Below are 16,687 nucleotides of genomic sequence, written 5' to 3' on the forward strand. Positions count from 1 at the left end.
TTTAGATTTTAGGTTTGTTTTCTTGGCTTGCAGAGTAGACACCAATAGATGGTGCTGTTGGTACATTAATAAGGTCCAGTTTCACATTTGTTTTCTGGTCTGCGGTTGGAATTTGTTGGGGGTTTTTTGAACAAAAAAAAAAACAAACCAACAAAACAACAAAATCCCTAATGCTAAGCTTTTATCCAAGATGTTCTGCCCGCACTGAACCGGTCACCGTTTAACTTTAACCTGAACTGTGGCCCAGGAAATCCTTCAACATAAATAACCTTGGAAGCTGCCATGACCATTTTTGGAACATGCTCCCTCAATAAATCTGTTACTTTGTTGTGCAATGTTGAAGTGTGCAGTTGTTTCTCTGATTAATTAGGGCAAAAAATAAACTTGCACGATCAATCCAAGCTGTGACACGATTCAGCCCTGGCTGGAACATGTGGGCAGAAAAGGCCTTAGAGCCTTCCCAACAGATCTGCCCTGGGATTTTAAGACACATGCTTGCTTGTGAGTTTACTTGATTTGCCTAGATAAGGTGGCTACTAACAAAGTCTGTAACTGAAGAGTTTTAGTCTGTCACAGAACTGCCATGCTAGGTCAGTAAGGGTAAGACTGAACAAAGTAAGAAATCATTCATCTTGACCACCTGCCCCCACTAAAGACAACATAACAGAACTGGTTTATGTAATAGTGTTTATTTTATTTCACATATTACCCATGGAGAACAGCCGATACATTCTCTACATCTTTCACCAGTCTGGAATGCAAGATTAAAAAAGGTATGGAAAAAGAGTGTAACATTTGACATTCACGATATGAAAAATAGAGGGGATACAATGTTTTAAAATGCCCTTATGCAATATATATATATAAAACGTATAAAAATAAAATATATTTTCCAAAAAAAAAAAGATACAAACAGGACATGACACAGGACAATCTTAAATATCGATACGTATCTCATGATCCACACACACCGCACTTATAATTAACAAAAACCACGTACAATTGCACTTTTCCTCTCTGTGACGTTCAAGTATATCGCAGTCCCCGCAGGGACTAGTGAGTGTCCGATTCCCTGCCGGGTGCAGATAACGCAGAGGGTAGAGCAGATGTGGGCGACCTGTCCTTGCCGAGGGCTGAACGCAAACCCTCAAATACTCGGGGCAGAGGCCGAGGCCGGGGCCGCGGACCCCGGGCCCGAGGGGTGCCGCGCAGCGGCCGGCGCCCGCTGGCGGGTCCCCCGGGCCGCGAGGCTCCCCTGAGCAGCCCCTCCTCGGGGCAGACGGGGCCGGGGCAGCTCTGAGCGCAGCCCGCCGGCAAGGAAAGCCCGGCCCCTGCCTCGGGTGCAGCGGCGGGGCCGGGGGCGACATGGCGGCCGGCGGAGCAGCGGCGGTTCGGGCGGCCGCGGGCCGGGCGGCCGCTGGCCGGGCGCCTTCCAGTCCCAGGCGGCGGCGGGCGCGGGAGCCGGCGGTGCTTCGCCCGGGGAGGGTAAAGAGTCAGTGGCCGCGCCGCCGCTGGGGCGGACGGGGGGGAGCAGTCCCAGCAGGACGCGGCCTTCACAGCTTCCCCGCGCGGGCGCGGGCCGCGGGACCGGCCGCCCCTTACCCTTGCCGGGCCCCGGCGGCGCGGCCCGCCGCTCCACCGCCCCCGGCCCAGGGAGGGCGCGCCGGGGTCCCGCCCGGGCAGGCGCTTCTCCACGAATCCTGGCGGCGGCTCCCGAGCGGCGGCGGAACTCCGGAGCGTCTGTGTCTCAGTCCATCCGTCCGAGACGGCCTCGGCCGGGTAGCCCGGCGCTCAGACCCCGAGGACGGGGGCGAAGGGCTGTGCCCGCCGCGTCCGGGGGCGCCGCGGCCGGCTGCGACGTTCGGGCAGGGAGCGCCGCCTGCGGCCGTAGCCCTGGGGGCTGATCTTGCTGGCGGGGGCGGCGTCGTCCTTGTCCTTGTCGGTTAGCTGGTAGATCTGGTGGGCCAGCGTCTGCACCGTGCACGTCCCGAACCGGCACCCCGTGCGGATGGCTTGGAAGTGGGGGAAGCTGTTAATGCTCTGGCGGTAGCGCTTGACGCGGATGTGAGCATCCTCCCGGCTGCTGCGAGGAAGGAAGAGAGAGAGCGGGCATGAGAAAAGCGTAGTGGGGCCCCGGAGGAGGGGACCCGGTGGGCCCGGGGCGGGGAGGGCAGGGAGCCCCCAGGCTGGAGGCGGGCCCGTCCCGGCGGTGCAAAACTCCCCACCACCACCCCCCGGCTCTGCCCTCCGCCGGGCGGCGGGAGAGCGGCGATCTGGTCGCAGAGCAGAGCTTGCTGCCGATGGCAGGAGAGGCCCCGCCGTTTTATGGCTGTTACTTTATCTATGGATCCAGAGCTCAAGTTACTATTTATATTTGACTTTCACAGCAAAGGCGCTGCTATCTCCCGCCAGCTGAAGAGCGCGGGGAAAGAGGGGCGGGAGGCTGCTTTCAGCGCGATGTGCAGCCTGGGCAGGACCTGTCTTCGGGACTTGGGGGGTCTATTGCGAGAGTAAGCCTAGCCACACAGAAACGAGGGGACCCTGAAACTTTCCACCGCCTCGAGTAAGTGCCCGAGCCCAGAAAGGGCTGGAATTTACCTGGGATGCGAGACTCGGGGATCCTCCTTTACGTCCTGGGTCCGTATGAGCAGCTGCACGTCGGCGGCTGCCCCCAGCCCTCGGAGCGCTCCCGAAAGCTTCACGTCCCGCTTCGCTCGGCTCAGTGCCCATTTCGTCCATCTGAAAGGAGCGCAAGGGAAGAGGACAGCCTGTTAGAGCAAGTCTGCAGGGCGGGAGCCAAACCAAATAGAATCGAGGGGGCGATAATCCTTGCCAGCGCCGAGATTTTTTTTATTTTATTTTTTGGATGTTTCCTGAAAGGGCATGAGGCCTTTAAGGAGCGGTGCAATTCCCGCAGGGAATCCAGTCCCTCTGATCACGGCCGGAGCCCGGAGCGGGGGCGCGGAGGCTCCGCAGCTCCACGAGCGGGGCTGGGCGCTGGCAGGAGGACGCGCTCCGATACTCACTTTCGTTTGAACTCTGTCGCTACGTCCACCCTTGCAGCATCCACCCCGAAGAAGGTCACAGAGCCGAGACAGAGCAGGGCTACGTGAACTAGTTTCATTCTGGCTGGACTCCTGGTGGAGGGAAAAGAGAAGAATTGTAAGCATGGTTGTTAATAAAAGTCAAGTAAGGTCTGTCCTTTATTTCTGGTGATTCCAGAGAGCTCCTGCCCTCGGAGAGCCCCCAGGCTACCGGGGACTTTGTGTGCGATATGAACCAGAAGCTAATATTTGCTTAACAACTTATCACAAAGTAAATAACAGAGCCCCCAAAGTTTACGTTTGTCGAGAGTTTTACTTTGCAGAGGCAGCTGAAAACCAGCAGGATTTCCAGAATACCCCCAGCGGCTTGCACTAGGATTTAGCAAACCCATGAGATCAGAGAGAGCTGGCTATCAGACGCATCGTTTCCAAACTCCAGCAAGTGTTTTGCTGCCTGGAAGTTTATCCCCTGCTAGCTCATCTTCCCACTTCACACGCAGAACCAGCTCGTTCTGGATCTTATGTTGTAAACTGAAGCTGATGCCAAGAGCCAGTGCAAGGCTCTGCAGCATAACGCCAAGCTCTTCAAAACAGTCCAGATTTAGTAGATTTTTACTTCCTCTCCACCTCCCCTGTATCTTTTTTGTTGTTGTTGTTGGAAAAAAAAAATAGTTCTTACCTGACAGTGAGGATAATCCACTGACACAAATGTTCTTATAGTAGCGATCCGAACTTGCAGGGTTTCCTAAGGAGCGAGAACTCCTTCTTTGTGTGTCTGAAGTAACCACTGCCGAGCTGCGCTCCACCGCTCCCTTTTATAGAGCAGCGCGGGGGAAGTGGGTGGACCTTGGCGTGGCTGGGCGATTTTTCTTTGACACTTACCCCCACCCCCACATCCCAAGCACTTCTTAATCATTCTAGCGTGGACTGGGGGCAACCCATACTAGGGTAAAAAATAAGAGGATTATTGAAAATTATCTTAAGCAACCCCCTTGGCATTTTGATAATTACAACGACAGCTTTTAAGTGTGGATTCCGTGTAACGGCGTAACTTGCAAAATCTGATAAACCCCTCAGTCTGTTTTACTGGGGACAGACTTTTTAACTGCCGATATGTAATTATGTTTACACGGTCTGTAGTATAATTTTTCATACCAGGGATCTTAACTTCAGGTGGGTGGGAGCAGGGGAGTAGGAACTAGACCCGAGCAATTTGAAAATCCGTGCAAAACCATCAAATACCAAAGTTCCAAAAATAAACCCATATTTGGACAACGTGAATTATAATGAGTAATTGTAATGAAGGCCAGCTTTCTTTACATAAGTAAGGAGGTGACAAATCAGACATCATTAATATTTATGACTCAACCTGTGTGCATTTTTTATCTTATAAAATGTATTTGATTTAGTTGATCGATTCAAATAAATCACAATTTAAATGATTTTGGAAGACGCAGGTTAGAGCGCACTTGCGTACCTTTGAACAAAGGAAGCGGCATTGCTTTGGGGCAAACACAGGGTCACTGAAACGCTTGAGGTTAGGGAAGACTTGCTGTGCGTCGTTTTAGCGCCAATCCACAAACCTTTACATACGTGAGGGCACTTACTTCCCCGGTTACAAAGCTAAACCGCTGCAGGATCAAGGTCTCTATAACAGCATTCTCCCGGCTGGCCATCAGCAAACCCTTAGTCTGCCCACCTTTTTGCTTTTTTTTTTTTACAGTCTTAAACATCTTTGCTCTGTGACGCTTCAGAATTGCAGAGGTCCGGCTTCGGAGGGGGTTCTGGAAGCCAGCACCAGATGGACTGTTTCTTTTCTTGCTCGTCGCAATGCCAATTCAGCGGAACTGAGGGAAATGCCCCAGGAGACCTGTGCCCTGGGGCGTCCGGGTCCCCTTTCCAGCGAGATGCTAGTGAGGGACGAAGGAATAGGCTGGTGTGTGCGAGATGTTTCTTTCGCATCTTGCCCCAAGCAAAGTGTTTCAAAAATCAGGTGAGTATGTACTTGTGACTCTGCCTTTCGAGATAACCGCGGTATATAACAACACCCCGGAGAGGTATGTGCAAGAGGATGACGGAAACTTTCCTGTGCACGGCTGACTCGGTCTAAGGTGCTCCCTCCCTCCCTGGCCAGCAGCGTCCAGGCATCTGGAGGCTTCTGCCTCCGGCATCTACCTGTACGGGGGCAGGCTGGCCGGGGAGCCGCCACCCCGTCCGGCTGCCGCCCCTCCGTCCCTCAAGGCACCCGCCGGCAGGGAGAGTCAGCATCACTGTAGCTGTTCCCCTTCGCATCCTCGGGGAAGCCTTTCTGCCCCGAGCCGCCGGCGCGGCTCCCGCGGGGCGAGCCAGTTTTCCCGTTCGTGAGCTGGCCGTCGGGGCAAGCCCAGACCCGCTCCTCCGCCGCACCTGCCCGGCCGGAGCGCGGGGCGGGAGGCGGCGGCGACGAGGGCGGCTCCGGGGGCGACGAGAGCCACAGGGGCAGCGCGGCGGCTGCCCCGGGCCGGGAGAGCCGTAGGAGCCGGCCAGCCCCGGGCTCTTCCTCGTCCCTTCCGCCCGCCAGCTCGGGCAGCTCCGACGAGCAGCAGTCCCGCTGCCCTCCCCACAGACCATGCTCCGGAGCAGAAATGCACAGAGCGAGGGGCTTGGGGTGTAAACTCGGTGAGGAAGAAATGGGAAAACGAGTGGTCTAGAACGGGACTGTATCATGACCAGAGCTGCACAACTGCATCAGGCCAGGATGACCGGATTTGAGAGACCTCATGAGGCAGCTCAGGCTCGAGCGAGTTCAAGCATTTCCTTGATCAGCAGAAGTTGAAACTGAATCTAACTTTTCCGAATGAGAAGGGAGGATTTTGTGTGATTAGCATGGCTTTGATTAAGTCTCCTGTTCCAGTAAAAAAAATCACACATTTCCCCAAATGCTGGAAAATCCCTCATTAAAATCCTTGGCTAAACGGGAAGTGCATTTTGTCCACTCTTAGGCAAACAATGCAGAAAGAATCCTATTTTGGTTTAGGAATAGTAACAATAGTAGTAACACAACTCGCATGTGATTTCCATACTGACTATAACTGTCAGCGATACAAAATCAGCTCATTCTAATTCATGAGGTGGCAAACTTTGGCACATAAATTATCAGTTTGTTGCCGATGTGATTTGTGAAAGGGCTTCAGCAGGTAAAGCTGGTCCAAATGTAACAGAAAACATCATGTTCTTTGTTCAGATGCTCATTCTGTTCTTCCTAAGCACTTGCATTCCTTTGTAGCTTAGAAATGAGCAATACTCACTGAATTTGTACTGTGACGTAACAGCAACCCCTTTAAAAAAAATATTTCATAAATAGCGAATTATTTCCATTTCAAAAAAAGTTACACAGAATGTTCCATGAAAATATTAGTCACAAACTATTATTCTGAGGCAATGCCACTCAGTTCAGCAAGACCGGGCTGTCCTCTGAAGTGTAGGGTCTCCTCTGGATGCTGCCTCTTCCATTGCAGGGAAGCTGGCCTGGAGGAACATCCAGCTCTTGTATTTCCTTACTGATTATATCTTGGGCTTGTCATTCAACCTCTTGGTGTTGCCATATGTACAAAAGACGTTACAATATGTATCTGCTCTGGCAAGGAGATTGTGAAGATTAGTTGCTGTTTGTACAGCATTTTATTCTGGCTGAGTTTTATTCCAAAAGCAAAGGTCTAAAATCTGTAGGCATCAATGGGGAGTCAGTCTGAGGCAAATATTCTGTGCTGATTATGTAACAAAGCTGTTGTTTGAAGCCAGTGGAAGTGTCTTTGCATGTTTCATTTTGTGTTTAAACAAATTGTACTGAATTCGTATGCCATGAGTATGAGTAGACTTGGTTATATTTCAGGCTGAATGAAATCAGCAGAAAGATGATACTAACAGAAGAATGACACCCCATGAGGGATATAAAAACTCAGTCAAGCTCCACACAGAAAAGCCTTGCTGTTATGTTAGTGCATGCATTCAGCCTGCTTTGTCTGTGCCAAGGGCACAGTGACAACGTGTGATTCCATTTCTGGTAGTCCCATTGGAGGCGATTTCGGTGAGCCTTACATCTGATGGGTTTGAGTACACCAAACAAAGCCTCCTAAATGAGGGTGGCATGCATATTGGTATGGGAAATCTTGGTCGGGGTCATGGCTGCTTCCCTGTTCTGGCATGGGGTGGGGTGACACTGGATTAAGGGACTACAGGTAGAGTGTGAGCTTTATATTTCCTGAAGGAGGAGTTGACTGTAGAAGGTATTGTGAACTTTCACGTCTTGTCTGAGTGTGGCAACATTGTCCCTTGTGTGTTTTCAGTCTCCTGGAGTGGCTGCAGCCCCACAGTTCTTCCCCTGGGACAAACACATGTCTGCTTACTTGGTCCTTCTGGAGACCTAGGCCTTGGTGTCCTCTGCTGCTCTGTGAGCCTCTTCATCTCCCATGAGGAACCAGGCTATTCTGCTGCAATAGAAGAAATTATGGTTTTGGTGGTCTGGATGAAAGTCCAGTTTACTTTGCATTAGATTTTAGGTGAGCAAACAAGCAGTCTGCTCCACTTCCTCATTTATCCTATAAGAACGTAAGATTGCTCTATACTCAAGGGAAGTTAAGGAAGTAAGTTATGGACGACTGACTCCTTTTGCTGTCCATGCAGGTACACAACTGTGTTCAAACCCAGATGAACAGTGCCCCTCCTGTTACATGAGTACGTAAGACGTGCCACTTTTTATGCCATGCTTATATTGGTCCAGATGAAAGAAGGAGCAAGGCTGTAAAGTGGTCACCAGTACTATTGGGGAATCAATAACTAACATCTTCCTCTTGATCCAGTATTTGTTAACGCCCTGGGAAAAGTGTTAGGTGATATTTTCCTGTTAGGGGTACTGGCTTAGAAGAGCAGTGAGATTTAAGTACTGAGATTTGTTACTACATATTGAATCTTTTTATGACTGCAGATACGATAACTGCAGAAGCCTCATTTCAGCTCCAAATTAGGTAATTTCTTAGTGTCTCTAAACTTTCGCTCAAGGTTTAGCTGTACAGAACATTATCACTTGCTTTTGTAAACTGTTGCATGTCTTGGCTTTGTGCTTTGATTTAACAACTGCAGTGTCCCCCCGCAGGAGTTATGGTGATGAGCTTTATCCTTGTCCACCTCACCGGGGTAATGTGTGGCTTCATTAAGATTTGCATTCCTTTGTTGCTACTTCAGAAATGCTTTTAATCAAAAAGCCCAGTGTTTTGAAAACAGCTTTGTGGGTTTCAGTCATTAAAGTCTACAGGATCATGAACTAAAATGCCTATGTGTAACTCAAAAAAGGTATTTCTTCTCCTAGCTCCTACCTAGTATAGGAAGTGACTGACCTCAGAGAGCGCATCTCTTTCTTGAAAAGTATATTCAATCTTTTTGATGTATATATTACGCATTTTTCTTTACTCCTAAAGTTAACAAGAAATTTCATTAAGTTTAGATCTTTCTACACGGCATCTGACTTTGAAACAGTTAAGCCACGAAGTTGATTACTCCAATGAGATTTCAATGGCTGCCCTCTGCTGAGAAGGCACAAGCAAGAACACTGTAATCGATTTTTGAAGCTTCCTGACCAATTTGCCTCCGGACTATCAGCAAGACACTTAATGGGTGTGTCCCAGCCAAACAGGAGGTGTAAGAATTGCATGTTTGAAACAGAAATGTCTCCCTGAAATCACTGGTGACTGTTGGCTCCATGATGGTGGACTGTCAGGAGCAAATCTAGTGAATCTCCTGCATTTCCATACGCACTCCCGTACCCACAGCTGCTGTGGCTCCTCACTGTAGTGCGACTGATGTCCTTTGTGTTGTTTGTTCTCTCTGTGCTGTCAAACAGGATGTACACGGAAGCTTATCAGACTGTTTTGGTGGACCCCGCTAGTTAACCAAGCGCTGTACTGTCAGAAGCCCTGTTTATCACCAGCATCTCTGCGACTCCTGGCGAACCCACTGGGCTTTGAGTCCAAAAGGTGTTGGCCTCATCTGTACATCATAAACAGCAACACAAAGTCTCCCCGCTGCCTTGCAGAGTGTCCTGGCAGCCACCATCTGTGCCCAGACCAGCATGTCGGAGGCCAGGAGGGTTATGTCATAGAATCACAGAATGGTTACAATTGTAAGGGACCTTAAAGATCATCTAGTTCCAACATCCACCTCCCACTAGACTGGGTTGCTCAAAGCCCCATCCAACCTGTCTTTGAACACTTCCAGGGATGGGGCATCCACAACTTCTCTGGGCAACCTGTGCCAGTGCCTCACCACCATCACAGTAAAAAATTTCTTCCTAATATCTAATCTAAATCTACCCTCTTTCAGTTTAAAACCATTAGCCCTCGTCCTATCACTACACTCCCTGACCAAGAGTCCCTCCCCATCTTTCCTGTAGCCCCCTTTAGGTACTGGAAGGCTGCTATAACGTCTCCCTGGAGCCTTCTCTTCTCCAGGCTGAATAACCCCAACCCTCAGCCTGTCTTGACAGGAGAGGTGCTCCAGCCCTCTCATCATCTTCATGGTCCTCTTCTGGACCTGCTCCAACAGGTCCATGTCCTTCTTATGTTGGAGGGCCCGAGAGCTGGACCCAGTCAGTACTCCGGGTGGGGTCTCAGGAGAGTGGAGTAGAGGGGCAGAATCCCCCACCCCCACGCGGTGGGCTTCGTAACGAGGCGACCGGTTTTGCACCGGCGACCCCCGGGGCAATCCGGACCGCGCCGCCTCAGCCGCCGGCGAGCCCTCAGCCCACGCCCAGCCCGGCGGGGTCACGGCGCAGCGGTCTGGGCGGCGCGCAGGCGCACAGCGCGCCCGCGCCTCCAACATGGCTGAGGTGGTGCCGCTTCTCTTGCGGCGGGCGCGGAGGGGAGGATGCTGAACCTCCCGAGAGCCGCCGCCGCCGCCGCAGCAGGGGTGGTCGGGCCTGAGGCGGGTTCCTCTCAGCCATGGCCAGGCTGGCCGACTATTTCATCGTGGTGGGCTATGACCACGAGAAGACAGGTAGGTGTGGCTGCGCGCAGGGCTGCCCCGCGGTGCCTGGCCTCTTCCCCCCTCCCCTCGTTCCTGCCCGGCCCCGGCCCCCTCCCGCCTCCGGTCGGGCCGCAGGAGGAGGAGACTGCCGCGCAGACCGGCCGCGGGGAGGAGGGCGGCTGAGGGCGGCGGGGCCGGCCTCACCCCCGCCAAGGGGCGTAGCGGTCGGCGGGGGCGAGGGAAGGGTTAATCCCCCTTTCCTGAGGCGGAGCGGGCCGGCGGGAAAGCGGAGGGGCTCCTCTACCGCCGGGCCCTGGCACCTCCGGCCAGGCCGAGAGGCTTCGCCTCGCGGCTGGCTGTCTCGGCCCACCTGGCAGCCCCGCTAACCCGGCCCGCCGTGAGCGGGGCATGGTGCGGGGCCGGGCGGGCGGTGCTCGGACAGGGCCGTACCCCGCGGCCTTGCCCTGCCGCCTCGGGCGTTGGAAACGGGCAGCGGTTCCTTCGAGAAAGCGGGGGCAGCTTAAAATGTCGCCCACGGGCGTGCAGGGCACCGGCTGTCGGCCGGTGCCCGAGGGGAGGCCGGTGCCCGAGGGGAGGCCGGTGCCCGAGGGGAGGCCGGTGCCCGAGGGGAGGCCGGTGCCCGAGGGGAGGCCGGTGCCCGAGGGGAGGCCGGTGCCCGAGGGGAGGCCGGTGCCCGAGGGGAGGCCGGTGCCCGAGGGGAGGCCGGTGCCCGAGGGGAGGCCGGCTGGGCGCCCGCGTTTCCCGAGGCGCCTCCGCAGGGAGAGGCGGTGCTGGCTGCCGTTCCCCCACCTGTGTGGTGTTCGCTGAGGCACGTACACCCTGAAAGGAAAACAAAGACCGAGGGGTCTTGGAAGGCAGTGGGGCTCTTTGCCCGTTTTGGCGGGGCGGGGGGTTACGGCTTTACCGCCTGGTGGAAAGGTGTTAGCCGCTGTAACACCGGGGGAAGCGCGGTGGCACTTGGTGGGCCCTTCAGGAACGGCTGCTTTTCTTAGAGAATCGAGATGTCTTCCGTTTGCTCGGGTGAAAGGGAAGTGGTTTTATCTGCTATCGCTTTGTGAGTAGAGAGAGTGGTTTCTGTTATGTAACTTTCTGTTATGATAACATCACATTTGTTGCTGGAGAGACCTTAAATCAGTATATAAACTGATTTGGAAATGAAGTGATTGTCAACTGGTGTGTGTGCTGGGTATTTCAAAACGATCCTTTGAATGTATGTTATTAATAAACAATATTTTAAACAGTTGAATGTCCCCTAATTTATTTGACTATGCATAAACCAAACAACACTCAACTTTGTTACTCTGAGTAATTCTTTGAAGTAGCAATTGCGTGTAATCTGTATTTGTTCATTCTGAAAGTGTAGTTAATAAACCCTTAGAGTAAGATCCTTTCATTTTTTTAAAGAAATATAATTTTCGGAGAAATCACTATATCTGTGTGTTTAAAGATACAGTGGCTTACAGAAGTCTGCCAAGGGTCTCATGGATTTTACTATACCAGTACTATTATTCCATTATGGCGTGGTTCCCTCTCCGACCCCATTTGGAAATAGATTTGTCCTAACAGTAGTGGCATAATTATAAGACGTGTGAAACGGAGAGTACTTTATGTTAAAAATAAAGACCTCTCCTTTCACCTCTCTCCTGTTTAGAACGCTTTTCCCAACAATAGTAGAGAGCCCAAATCAAAGAAGCAACCAAAAAATGCAGGGGTGCTTTTTAGGAGGAGACAAAGCAAGTAGGCTGCCTTCTTAAAGAGTACAATCAATCTAACATAGCCACTATGTGAAATAAAATCACAGATGACATTGGAAAGCTTTATGTTTGTAAAAGGTCTTCATCTGTAGCATTTAAGTATGTGTTTAACTTCCTGTACATAAATTGTCTCATTAAGTTTAGTAGAATTGCTTGCATGGATGAAGTTGAGCAGATTCAGAAATAACTCCAGAACCAGAACCTTAATTTGAAAAGGTCATGCCCAGAAAGTAACTATTTGGACTTCATTATTTAAATTACTCGTTGCTACTTTAATGCTTCATACTGAAAATGCTTGAAGGAACAACATTCTGTTGAAGACTAGGCATGCATTGTTTTCTAAATTCCTTTACCCCCACGTGCGATCCCATAATACATGGAGTACTGACCTTTCTTTTTCTTGTAAAAGTCGTAATTTTTTGATGCATTTATTATGCTTCCTTCTATATGAAAGAGCAGGGGCAAATATTTCTGAGATTGTAGACTTATTACCCGTGAAGCTTTTAATTTTTATTTTTTTTCCCATCTTCAGCAAGGTTCTGGCTTGCTTTTAATATGTTTGATTTTAGTGTTGAGTGTAATTGCATTTTATAGTTTTTTGTTTTTTCAGGAACAATCTGTGGAATATCTTTGTGTAAACAAGCAAACAAAAATCCTGTAACCTTCCCCCTCTTCCCCAACCTGTACGTCAGCAGCAGTTTGGATAATATGCACTTGCGGTTAATAAGAAAGGATGTTTATAATAATGACCATTCTCCCAGAAAAGCCCTGCTGCCTCTGCTATCTTTTTATGGCAGCCATCATCTGCTGACTTCATGTGTGTTATATGGATTTGTTTACGTGTGCCAATATCTGCAATATACTGAAAATGTGGTAAAGATAATGCTTGCCTGTGCAGATTATCTAGCTTTATTCAAAAACATTCACTATAAATATGTGAAATGCCATGTTTGGTGCACTTGTGCAATTTAGGAGCAGATTTCTAGGTTTTTCTTGTTGCAGGAAAACTTTATTATTGGTGTAACAAGTTTTTATCCAACATAGTTGGTCTTAAGGGGAAGCGAATGTTTTTGTTGTCCTCAAATAAACAGAAGAGAATATCCTTTAGGGGTCAAACATTTTAAAGTTCATTCCTGTTCCAGTCTAGGCCTATGTAAATTGATGTTACTGCAGTCCTGGTGCTGTCATCCCTGTTGCGTTAAATCTTCCATTCATTTTCAGCTTGCTTTTGGATGCTGACCTGTCAGAAAGACGCTTCTTCCTGAGTATTTTGCCCGTGTTGCTGTATTATTCTTTTTCTGGGTTACTTTCCTGCTAATCTTTCAAACAGAGTTGGCTCACCAAGATACCAGATGAGTGCTGGTATCGGCATAAAGGAGGAGCAGGAGCATGCAGAAGGAGGACAGATCACTGCAGCCTGAATTTATATAGACTTAAATGGCCCTAGAACCTTGGGCACAAAGATGTTAGTCAAGTGCCTTTGTCGCCTATGTGCTCCGAGGAAAGTAATGGGTGCCTTTGAATAGTCTGCATAATAGGCAGTTTATTCGTGCTTGGCAAGATGCACGGAGATTTAGCCTGAGTCCAGAATGAGCTTTGCTCTTGACAACTTCAGGTGTTAGTAGGCTTTCAGGCACATAGGAAGTTAAGGAAAAGTCTTTGTGTTGTAAAGGATGATCTGGTTCACTTAGCTTTTTGTGTATTTCAGGTACAGTTGTACGTGTTCCTGCTTAAAATGTGCTTAGTCTATGTCTTTCACCATAAAAGTAAGCTTAAATATATCATAGTTCTAACTGCTGTTGTGTGTTTTGAAGACTTGTTCTGAGCCACTGTAAAGAACTGTGATAGCAGTAGCTCCTATCGGAAGTTCATGTTTAGTGTCTTCAGAGAGTTGGAGAAATCAGATTTAATAAATCCCTCCGATGTAATAAAAAGCCTTGTTTTAGTTCTAATGGTGGAAATGTGAAGGATTTCAGTGATACACCAAGGTTGATTGCTTTACCATGTTTATTTGGCGTTCAACTGAACCTTTGCTAAGGTCGATAACCACATTTTTCTCAAACTTATCAGCACAGTATGAAGCTGTTAGGTAACTTGCTACAAAAAGCATTTACAGAAGTCTCTGAAGGGAACAAAGGTGCTATGCACTCTGGGTTAAAAGCTAGAGAAAATCCCGGAAGACCTTACTGTATATCCATTTTCTTTTTCCATGGATTTTTGAAGTGTGTTTGATGTGCTTCACCAAAAATTCCCATTTAATATGTTTGCATAATGGAATGTGGATGGGATTTAGGAAGAACAAAGGTGTTTGCAAAGATTACAGAAGGGCGTGAGAAAGTGACTTTTTGTTTGGTTTGGTTTGGTTTTTGCTGGTATAAGCCATAATCATAAATGTATCTGTGGAATTTACATACTTGAAAAAGGTAAGAGAGGGGAACGCTTTGTGTCTTCCATAGCTCAGCAGCTGAAAGGTGAGGTTAAAGAAAAAGAACTAAATACTCGATTTGATTGATTTGTCCGTAGACCCGTAATGGCTTTCCTATAGGATGCTGTTGTGTACCCAGCAGTTAACTCTGGAAAACCTGTGAGGTGGGGCGAATGTTTTCTGCGACGCTTCTTCGCTGTAAGAAGACAGGCTAATGTTTTTTTGTTCTTGCTTATGTATGCAGTTGCAATGTGTATGACAGAAGGCTTAAAACAGTATAGCAGTTTTATTTGGCTGTTGTCATAACTGATAAATGCTGATATAACATGTGTAGGCTCTGTTGTGGTTGTTTCTGTTCTGATTTTTATCAACTTTTCAGGGAAGCCTTTCTTGTCTAACATAGCTTCATATCTTGGTGGATTTTGAAACCAGACAAATGATTGATGATAGAGTGGGAGAAGTTCCTAAATGCAGCTGTCTGAATCTTTTATTTTTTCAGTGGGCAGATTTTGCCTGTGAAGAATATTATTTTCATTTTGGGGGGTAAATAGCATATAATATCATGAGGATTTTTTTGGTGTACTTGTATGTTCATAGTTGGGCATTCCTCTTGGCTAGTGTGTATATAAGGAGTGGATGATTTCTTGGTGTCTTGGTATGCAATTTCTGCAAAACAGAAAATGTAGAAAAAGAAGGGAATGAAGCTATTTCAGTGGCTTTCTTATCTGAGCTGTGGCTTAATTTGATTCAAGTGCAATCTAGGGAAATTTCAAAGGGGAAGAAAACCCCCAACAAAACCTAAATCCTTTTTGTGGCAGAAGAATTCTTGTAGCTGTAATTTAATGAAAAATCAAGTATACTATCAGAACAGAAGCAGAATACAGATATATAAGTTACTGTGTATTGGTAAGAGATTACTGTAGTTGGTTATGATTGGAGAAGGCCACGGGTGCCCAAAAACTTTTCCAAACAAATTAGTTGCTCTAGTATAAGAAATTATCTTTTTCTACAGACCTTATCTTTGCTCAGTTTCATTTTCAAATACAACAGTCTCCACAATACCATGCTGAAACAGAATGAGAAAAGAGTATTTCCATTGCATGTGGAGGTGGTGTGCTTTTGTGGTGTGTGGGTTTGTTTTGTTGTTTTGTTGTTGGGGTTTTTTTTGGTTTTGTGAGATAAGGCTATCTTGAAAGTCTGCTTGGAGGGAAAAAACCCAACACCACTGGGTTTTTTTTATTTTTAGTATGTCTTCCTAAAATGTTTTCTGCCAGTTTCTTCTAATATATAATGTTGGCTAAAAAGTTATTGTTATTTTGATTTACAGATCACTGTTTTTCGCTAATTTTGGGTAAATCTTGAAATCAATACAGATCACTATAACTCTTCATTCCCTCAAATGTCTGCTCGTGAATATCTCTAAAGAACTGGGATTTGAAACTCTTTGCTCACTTGTCTTGTTGTCATAATAACAACAGCAATAAAAATATTTTTTCTCAGCCTTTGAGTTTAAATCAAGATGTTTACGGAGGCTGAATGTTTATTCTGTAAGATATCTTCCTTTGTCCTAAAATAGGAGGACCCAAATTCTGTTGAGGGAAGTAGTATTTCGTATCGTTGGGGATATTTTAAGACTAAATTGCAGTAAAGAAACTCTCTCTCCCCTTTTCTGTCCTGGATTAACTTTGTCGATTATCTAACAAAAAGACACTTTTACTGCGGCATGTTCATGGCAAACAGTTTGTTATGCAAGCCTAATACTATTTAAGCACTGGCCTTCTATAACCGCAAGCATATTTTTCAGTGGGGGGACAACAAGAATGACATTTAACTCCTCCAATATCACAAAACGTAATAGTCTTGCCTTATAGCACTGAGGAAGATAATTATACTGCTATGGTAGTTCATTGACATGAATTTAAAATACCTTCCCAGCTACTGGTACTTACAAAGTGAAAAACAAAGGAAAACCACAGTCACTGTGGAATCATTTCAAAATGTGGAACAGTAGATTCACTGTTCAACCTTGATAAACCTCAATGAAAGTTGTATCATACAAATATATAGTGGTAGTTAAGAAGTCTTCCTTTGATTCATCTCTTCTTTTACTCCTCCTTTGCAGTAACATGAGATTTTCGGCCTTCTTGCTTATACAGTGGGGAAAAAAAATATATTTCGAACACTATCCTTATTGATGAGATTAATTTTCTTCTGCTTGGTGTCTTGTTAATTGTATTCCAGTTATATGTATTTGTTGAAATAAATTATTCCTTTGGTGTCAATGGTATATTCTGAAGTCAAGGGCAATCCAATTAGTGTTGATTGGGATTTGGCAGCTAAATCCCTGCTCAGTGAGCCAAGAACATGCTTGTTATTGCTTATCTGTTAGTGACTAGATAACATCATGATTCTGTGTCTCTAATGTTTACAATTCTCAATTTGCAGCC

At 47.8% G+C, this 16,687-nt stretch overlaps 2 protein-coding genes across 7 annotated transcripts in view; one reads left to right on the forward strand and one right to left on the reverse strand.

The window, feature by feature from the left end:
- Positions 1–1,789: 1,789 nt before the first annotated feature.
- On the reverse strand, positions 1,790–3,836 carry ADM (adrenomedullin). 2 transcript variants are annotated; one of them, XM_063334198.1, is made up of 4 exons: positions 3,724–3,836; positions 3,027–3,137; positions 2,599–2,739; positions 1,790–2,080 (listed from the first exon to the last, which is right to left on the reverse strand). In XM_063334198.1, the coding sequence occupies exons 2-4, from the start codon at positions 3,122–3,124 to the stop codon at positions 1,792–1,794; spliced, it is 528 nt and encodes a 175-aa protein (XP_063190268.1). In that variant the 5' UTR covers positions 3,125–3,137; positions 3,724–3,836; the 3' UTR covers positions 1,790–1,791. The 2 variants fall into 2 exon arrangements, with proteins under 2 accessions (XP_063190268.1, XP_063190267.1); XM_063334197.1 differs by having other exon boundaries at positions 1,790–2,083.
- A 6,052-nt stretch (positions 3,837–9,888) lies between these two features.
- Positions 9,889–16,687, forward strand: part of SBF2 (SET binding factor 2) — a 269,874-nt gene continuing 263,075 nt past the window's right edge. For all 5 annotated transcript variants that reach the window (XM_063332267.1, XM_063332268.1, XM_063332270.1 and 2 more), the window contains exon 1: positions 9,889–10,070. In XM_063332267.1, coding sequence (XP_063188337.1) covers positions 10,016–10,070 — 55 coding nt within the window. In that variant the 5' untranslated portion in view covers positions 9,889–10,015. The remainder of the gene's footprint in view (positions 10,071–16,687) is intronic.

This window comes from Chroicocephalus ridibundus, chromosome 4 (assembly GCF_963924245.1).
Source record: "Chroicocephalus ridibundus chromosome 4, bChrRid1.1, whole genome shotgun sequence".
NCBI lineage: Eukaryota > Metazoa > Chordata > Aves > Charadriiformes > Laridae > Chroicocephalus > Chroicocephalus ridibundus.

What these genes read in the sequence shown, in the direction of transcription:
- ADM (XM_063334197.1), bottom strand. Translation starts at nt 3,124, where the DNA reads ATGAAACTAGTTCACGTAGCCCTGCTCTGTCTCGGCTCTGTGACCTTC. An exon ending in GCGACAGAGTTCAAACGAAA is followed by an intron (nt 2,740 to 3,026) that starts GTGAGTATCGGA and finishes CGCTCCTTTCAG; the next exon opens with ATGGACGAAATGGGCACTGA. An exon ending in CCCCGAGTCTCGCATCCCAG is followed by an intron (nt 2,084 to 2,598) that starts GTAAATTCCAGC and finishes CCTTCCTCGCAG; the next exon opens with CAGCCGGGAGGATGCTCACA.